General features: G+C 47.1%; 1 protein-coding gene across 1 annotated transcript in view; it reads right to left on the bottom strand.

Annotated features, from left to right (window-relative positions):
- The window catches only part of Kdm3b (lysine demethylase 3B), a 60,988-nt gene extending 53,697 nt beyond the window's left edge, over positions 1 to 7,291 (bottom strand). Inside the window, exon 1 of the mRNA XM_021214986.1 lies at positions 6,911 to 7,291. Coding sequence (XP_021070645.1) covers positions 6,911 to 7,105 — 195 coding nt within the window. The 5' untranslated portion in view covers positions 7,106 to 7,291. The remainder of the gene's footprint in view (positions 1 to 6,910) is intronic.
- Positions 7,292 to 8,529: the final 1,238 nt, after the last annotated feature.

The following is an 8,529-nucleotide window of genomic DNA, read 5'->3' as shown; positions in this document are numbered from 1 at the left end:
GAGAATGAACACAAACACAAGTGAGTTCACACCAGTCAGAGCCAGAAAGAAAAGAAAACTTTAAGCCCAGGCTGGACATCCAGGTGCACAGCTATAATACCAACGAGCAGGAAGCTGGGCTGGTCGGGGCTCACCTGGGCTACATCACAAAGCAACAGGAATAAAGCACTGGAAGACAGAAGCACAGGGAAAGAGAAGACCACAGATTGAGGGCTGCTGTCTCTAAGTATCTCTGGGCCACACCAAAGAAACACACAAGGCAATGATCCTTCCTCCAGAGCAGATGAGGTGCCTGTCTCTGCAGGTGTAAATTAATAACCCTGCATATGGACCTTCAAATCCGTCCCCAGAGAGTGTGGGTAGTGAGTCAGTCCCCTGGAGCCCCATTACCTACCGCGTCTCTAAAAACAGGGAGCTTACGCTCCTGGAAAACTAAGAGGCCACCCCACTTGTCACTACTAAACAACCAGGGAGGTTTTACCCATTTGGGGAACAAGAGTAAAGGACACTTTGGCAGAGGGCATGATGGGTTTAGGAGGGTTTAAGTCACCGAGCTATTAGAGGCAGTGGGAACTGAGGAGCGACAGGTGTTAGTTAAGTGTGCTCAGACCTTAAAGCAGCAAAGCCTACAGCACACCCCCCCACACACACACACCCCACTGTTAAAATCAACAACAGAAAGGGTTTCTTATCTCCCATCTGGGGTCTATTTGTGAAGGGAAAACTAACCCAGCAGAATATACAAGTCGGCAGACGGGGAGTTAGTGACATGAATCCCTGATAAACAAACAAATATCTAGCTTGGAGTGGTACCACACACCTGTAACACCAGACCAAGGCCAGCCAAGGCTCTGACTTTAAAAACAGAAACAAAACCTAGCCAGGCATAGGTAGCCTGAAGCAGGTCAGGTCCAGGCCAGCCAAGACTACATAGTGAAACTGTCTCAAGAACAAACCCACCCCACCCCACACAAGCCCAGAAGGGAAGCTGCGATGGTGTGATAAGGAGGGCGAGAAGGTCTCCGCAGGGGCAGGGACAGAGACAAGCTCGCTGCACAACTCTGAAACATGGAGAACAGAGACTGCTCGGCAGAGCCATCTGATATCCATCCAGCACTTGCCAAGTTAAGGAAGGGCTTCACAAATTCCAGGATACCCTGGGCTTAGGCAGATCCTTACTGGTTAGTTTTCTTTTGTGGGCCTACAATGAACTATAGTACTGGCCTATAGTACTGAAATTCTCGCTTCTCAGGCCAGGGTTTATAGCAATTCACCACTACACCAGGCAAAATAAATGTTTTTTAAAAAATGGACAAGGGGGCTGGAGAGATGGCACAGCATTTAAGGACACTGACTGCTCTTCCAGAGGTCCTGAGTTCAATTCCCAGCAACCACATGGAGGCTCACAACCATCTGTAATGGGATCTGATGCCCTCTTCTGGTGTGTTTGGAGACAGCAACAGTGTACTCAACACATAAGATAAATAAAAATAAATCTAAAAAAAAAAAAGAAAAAAGGATCATTTAGAAGAAATATATTTTAAAAAATAAAAATGAACAGAAGCCAAGAGTGGTGGTGGTTTCCCTTATTCCCAGAACCTGAGGCCGGTGAGCTCTAGCCTGGTCTACACAATCAAGTTACACACGGTCACCTTGTCCAACAACAACAACAACAACAACACCTGAAGTTAAGATGATAGGTGTTCTTAGAAGGGATCCAATTAAACAGTGCATGTTCTTATTAAATGAGAAGAACTTCATTGCATTTAAAGCTATATTACAAAATACTGGGAATTAGGGGCATGCATCTCCACGCCCAGTTTATCTAAAACTCTTTAAACTAGGTGTGGTACCACACCTGAATTCCCAACATTTACAAGGCGGAGAGAGGTGAATCTCTGAGTTCAAGACCAGCTGGTCTACATATCAAGTTCCAGGCCAGGGATCTATAGGGAGACCCTGCATGAGAAGAAGAGGGGTGGGAAAGATTGATACACTTTCATTCCTCATAGAGGACTTCCAGATAGGAATCACATGGTACTAGCCAGATACTGCAATTATTATATATTCCAAATCACAACAAAGATTTTTAGAAACATTCTGACCCTGAAACAAACAAACAAAAAGATTAAAAGTTAAGACATTAAGGCAGATACACTTTAGTCCACCCTGCAACTTCTGAAGCCGAGACAGCTATGACAGCAGAGACACCCAAATGCCACACTTACAGCACCAGTCAACCCTACCGCACCACCACAACAGAAGCTTCAGCTAGTAACCCTGGAGACACCACAATTGATTAGTTAGTAGGAAAAAGAAAGGGTAGCTCAGATTGCCTAGTTCATATCCAATAAAAAATATCAGGTGAATGGTAGACCCAATGATCAAAGCCAGCAGGAATAATGGAGAATGCCTTTAATACTAACCAGCACTTAAGTTCACCAGCCTGGTCTACATAATGAGTTCCAAGCATACCAGGGATACATACATAGTGGGATAGTGGAAATGTTTCAAAAATAATGGGGAAAAAGATTAAAATGAAAATATTAAGAATAATTATAAAATCTTAAGTCTTAGAAAGTCCTTTCTAAGCAAGTAAACTTAGAAGCCATTGAGAGAGAGAGAGAGACTGACTGGGGGGAGGGAGGAAGGGAGAGAGACCCAGACCGACAGACAGGGAGACTGACTGACTGACTGGGTAGGTGGAGGGAGAAAGGGAGAGCGGAAGCCAGGTTGGTACAAGCCTTTAATCCCAGTGTAAACTAAGGAGGCAGGAAAAGGTGGATCTCTGCATTCAAGGCCAGCCTGGGCTACAGAGTTCCAGAGCAGCCAGGACTATCTATGGAGAGAAATGTCTCAAAACAAAACAAAACAAAAACAACAAAAAAGAAACAAAACAAAACCCAAGAAAAACCCAACCAAACCAATATACTAGAAGCATTAATAGCAATATAAAGAACTCACGAATGGAGAAACCCTGTCCATTTACCAAGTGAGGGGAAGATGCATAACTAGGAGGAAGCAAGAACAACACCCCCCAGAGACAGCAGTCAGGAACTACTACTTCTCACTGCCTAGACTGACAACAGCAAATACTGACAGAGAAGAGAATCAGACCTCCACCACTGCTGATGACTGGGAAACACCCATGCATTACTTAATGAAATAAAAGTACACATGTTCAACCTGACAATCTCACTCTTGGGATGCCTAAAAGAAACCTGGATCACAAAACCAAAACACAAGAATATACAAAAGGCAGATTAATATGTTCGCTATTCCTCCAGAAAACAAAACAAGACAAAAATTTAAATTAAGTGGATTCCACCAAGAGAAATAAAAATAAATTACTAAATGATGGCATACGCATTCCATGAAGTATGAAGTAGTTATAGAAAATGACAACAATTTGGGAGTGTTACTCAGTGGCACAGTACTTGCCTAGCATGTAGAAGTCCCCTGGGAGGGCTGAGGAGAATTGGGACATGTTTATAACATATATATATATATATATATGGCTATTATATCCATGGTATATATGTTGTTCAATTAAAGAAAGCAGGGCTGGGGAGATGGCTTAGTGGTTAGGACCAGTGGCTGCTCTTGCAGAGGACCTAGATTTTGCTCCCAGTACCCACATGGTGGCCCACAGCTGTCTGTAATCCCAGGTCCAGAAGATCACACACACTCTTCTGACCTCAGGCATCAGGCATGCGATCACACACACACACACACACACACACACACACGTATATAGGGCAAAGATACTCATTCACAGAAAACAAAACAGGTTTCTGTTTACAGAGCTGACGGCAGATACTGTGTAGTCAGTTAGCGTTTGTTTCAATGCATTGTGGAGAAGATCTTTGCAGGTGTGTACCCAGCCCAGCACCAGCCTTAGTCCCTACAGTGTGAACTGACCCTGAGTCTTGTGCATGCTAGACAAACACCTCCAACTGTTCCAACCCTAACTTTGTCCTCATTTTTTTTTGTAAGTATAAGTTATTTTTTATAGGAAAAAATGCACATTCTTCCTTGGTAAGTTGAAGCTGGCAGAGTCAAAATGCCCTGCTCTCAGGTCTATAACTCTAACATTCTGTAAATAGTTTTACTATTATGTCCAAAAGAACAATCCATGGTATTTTTGTCTGTGTGTCTATATATATATATATATATATATAAAATACTCACAAAAACTCTGGGACTTACATGGACTAATAATGACTTAGGAACTCAAAGTATACAACTAGATTAGGAAATAAGATAAATGCAAAAAAAAAAAATCAATAATCTTGCAACATAATTTTAAAAAAACAGAAAACATATTTTGAACGACAAAGCCACTATTCCAAGAGAAGGGGGGAAAATTGGGTTTGTATCTGGCTAAAAATATCAGCAGTTGCTTGTCAAAGAGGAGTTCACTGGTGAAGACACCCACTCTTAAGACCTTTATGAAAATTCCCAAGAAATGGAGTATTTTCATTTTTTTTCACATCATTTCTTAAGGCAGCATATGACATTAGAAATGAAATAAAAAACAGGCTCATTAAATGTATCATTAGTATGCTCTTAAATATTTCTGGGTCAACAAGTATTTAGAAAGAGGGTATTAATGGAGCCTAAAATTGAGCAATGTGTTTTCAATCAGTTCAGAAACTCATTCATCCAACCCTCAATTACTCATCCTTAACAGGGGGCGCCTTGCTATGCATTACTCAAAACTAAGCACGCCTGAAAACCTCTTAAACGTAACTGAAAGAAAATCTGCCCAATCACAGGCCAGCAGCTGGCAAACTCCACCCTTGAGTACAGGAAGAACACTTTTGATTGGAAGACAGTTGTGTTTACTACAATGTGTGGTGCAAATTGGAAAGGTCCACATGCCCAGAGTCCAAAGCATTCTCGTCAATGAAAAAGGAAACCGAGCCGGCAGATTGGGATCCCTCACTAGACATGGCCATTAAGAGACCCTCAGAACAGTTCTGCAAGATGGCTTTGGGCAACCTTAAAGGTCCAGCCTTTCGTTGTGACTTTCCTTATATATGTGCCTGGATAAAAGTGTGGCAAACACAAATGTACCCAACCCAAAGTTACCTTTGCTTCTAGATTCACATTGCGTCATCCAAGACGTCACACAGTTCTAAGAACAACCTGCTTTTTTCCAAGAACCACTACAAGCTTTTCACTGGTTAGGGAAAACCCACTTCCTACTGGCCAAGAGGTAAACGCTTTGGGAATTTAGCCCTAGTAGGTGTCCAACACTCAAGTGAACTTCAAAGACCTCTGCCCTCAGGGAAACCAACACCACCAAAGCGAATGGGTAGCCATCTCAGGTGCACAGCTCATTAGCTCAATTCATCAGGTGGCCGAAACAGGGAAAAACTATTCAAAGAATTGGGAAGTAACTTCCAGTCTAGAAGCCTAAAAAGACAACGCCTCAGGGCAGAGTATGCACATAAGGGTGGATCAGAAGAACGATTTGCTTCCAAGGTTTGAATTTGTGAATCAGAAAGAAACCGCCTCGCTCTGAACCCAAGGGCAGAGTAAGTTAGTCAAACTCCATCTTACTACATCCTGAACCCTTTATATTTGTGACATCTTTTTAAAAATTCACTTCACTAAAGCTTCATAAATACCCGTAACAAGCCTTCATTATACATCCCGGAGAAGGATCCAAGCCAGTCAACTCAAGCAGGAGAGGAAAACTTGACCCAAGGAACAAGTCACAGAAAAACCACAAAACAACAACACACACCCCAAAGATTGCCGATCAGAGAGAAAGACAGTCCACAGAAACCAGCAGCACTCAACTACATTAATCCTAAACCTTCCAAAATACGTTTCTGTTCAGGGAATAAAATGTCTATTGAATCAAGTTCATCAAGAATATTCACTTTCTGTTTACTTACTGATCAGTAGATAATCCCAAAACATCCTTCCCGCCCCATTTTTCTTAGCTTTATTTCACCAGAGAAGCTAGAGCTGCTGCTATCAGAATGAGGAACTTAAGAGGCTTGACAAAACTCATTTTGCCGCCACATTCCCAACAACAGCAACAACAAGAAAGCTCAGGATCTCGAATGCTAGCTAACTTCTTACCGAACAAATGCACCATAAAATAGACCGAGGCAAGCGGCCAAACCCTCATAACAAAGTTTCAAAGCAAAAAAACCTCTCAAGGTTAGTTAGGGGAGTAACCCAAGTTCGAAGCCAAAAGCACCACTCAGCAGCCCCATTCGGCTAGCACAGACCTCAAACTTAGCAAAAAGCTGGAAACTGCAGCTCCTGTTACCTCGAAGCGCCCAAAGAAAAGGGGCGTTCGAAATCAGACCACAAAACTGGCCTTTCTGGGGACCGCCAGGCCGAGCACTGCTCCAACAAGGAGGAAGTAAGTGCCAGATTAAAAAAAGCCCGGAGCAGCTCCGACTGCAGCCTCTGTGCCTCCCGTAACTGCCCACATTCCGGCCGCACCGAGGGCTCCAGAAAGAGGGGAACCCGGAGCGAGTCCGCCGAGGCGACCTGGGGACCACAGGTCCGCGTCCTCTCGCCGAATTTTGCGGGACCCGGGAAGCCAGGGTTCCAGAGGCTGCTCCGAGGGCGTGGAGGGGGGGTGCGCGGAGCAGGGTCGCCCAGGAGGCGGGGCCTGCCGGCGAGCAGCAGCAGCAGCAGCAGCTCTTCGCACCCCGGCCGCCCCCCAGGAGAAACTGGGGCGCGCACCCCAACGCGGAAGCCACGCCGGCCAGAGCCAGAGTGCCCGGGCGCCGAGGTGCCGGCGGGGGGCGCTCAGGAGAGCCGGGGGCGCGGAACTGGGTCACCCCCGCCTCGCCACCCCCTTCACAAAGGCCCCCGGGGAGGCCGCCCACAGGCCCCGCAGCCCCGGCCTCGCGTGCCCGCCTCGGCCGCCACTCACCGCTAGGTCCTGGGGCACCGCCCCGCTCATGGCCCGCACCGTGCCGGCCCTCCAGGCCCGAGTGCGCAGCGCAGGCCCAGGATCTCCGCTCACTACCGCCGCCGCCGTGGGGGCCGAGGCCGAAGCTGAGGCCGTAGGGTCCGCGAACAGAAGCAACAGCCGCTTGCCCACCGGGGAGGCCGCCGCGTCCGCCATCGCCAGGGCCGGACGGACCCGCGCTCCCGCCCGCCGCCTCCCACCACCTCCGCCGCCAAGCGCCCGATCCACCCGCAAGGCCTCCCTCCGCACCACCCGCGGCCGCCGCTCCCCCCCCCCCCCCCNCCAGCCACCACCAACCACCGGCGCCGCGCAGCGCCCCCCGTGGCCGGGAGCGGAGGCACAACCAGGACTGCACACAGCGCCCCCAGCGCCCCGGAGCTGGGCAGCAGCTCTCAGCCCCTCGCAGTGCTCCGCCCCAACCTCCCCGGGGCCTGCAGTGCCCCCTGCGGTCGGGAGGGGAATTGCAATTTCCACTGGGGGGGGCGGGTCCTTCTTCTCCCTCTCCCCCAGTCGCCCCATCCCTGGTTCCATTCTTTCTCCAAGTAGTCACGTGTTGAGCTTAAGCTTGCTCTCCTCAGACATCTCCAAAGACTTATGGGGGTGGGGAGAGGAGGCAAGGTGCCTAGAAGATGGATGTGTTGAGCAACCCCCAAAAAAGTCATCTATCCTAAAACAAGTATGTTAGGATATGTTAGGAAGTAGCCACTGTATGGAACACTATCTTCCTCCTCCTTGGCTCATCAGTAATTCAGTTTTTGATAGGTTCCTTTCTCATTGACCAATGCTTAACATCCATTGGATGTGATTACGGTGATTTCCATTGGCCAAAGACCAACAGTGTGCTTTTAACATCTTAGTGGTTTGCCTTGAACCTGTAGAGCTTCTTCCCTTTTCTAATGGGCTAATTTTACTGGGTTTTGAAGATTTATTTTAGCCAGGTGTGACACATACTCTTAACTCCAGCAGAGGCAGACAGATCTCTTCGAATTTGAGGCTAACCTGATCTAAGATTTAGGTCAGCCAGGGGTGACTTAGTGAGAACCTGTCTCAAAAAAAACAACACAAACATCCCTTTTACTTATATACCATGTGTCTTAAATATTTCGCCGTGTGTGTGTGTGTGTGTGTGTGTGTGTGTGTGTGTGTGTGTGTGTAGGCCACTAGAGGGTGCTAGATCACTAGAACTGGAGTTATAAAGCATTTGTCATGTGGGTGCTGGGAACTGAACCCAGGTCCTCTGCAAGAACAGTGCAACAAGTGCTCTCAACCTCTGAGCCACCTCTCTAGCCCGTCTTTCAGTGTTATTAAGCTGTTACTCAACTTGTGGGGGGAATGGGAAAGAGATCACCTGACTTGGTAGCATTTCATTTTGCCATGGAAATAATGGGGTTGCAGGCAAAGAAAGTACAGTAACATGTATTAGAACTATTTCAGAAGCCTGGTGTGGTGGCGCGCGCCTTTAATCCTAGCACTCGGGAGGCAGAGGCAGGAGGATTTCTGAGTTAGAGGCCAGCCTGGTCTACAGAGTGAGTTCCAGGACAGCCAGGACTACACAGAGAAACCCTGTCTTGAAAAACCAA

This window comes from Mus pahari, chromosome 15 (assembly GCF_900095145.1).
Source record: "Mus pahari chromosome 15, PAHARI_EIJ_v1.1, whole genome shotgun sequence".
NCBI lineage: Eukaryota > Metazoa > Chordata > Mammalia > Rodentia > Muridae > Mus > Mus pahari.
Note: the sequence above shows the minus strand (reverse complement) of the source record. Positions and strands in the feature narration are given on the sequence as shown.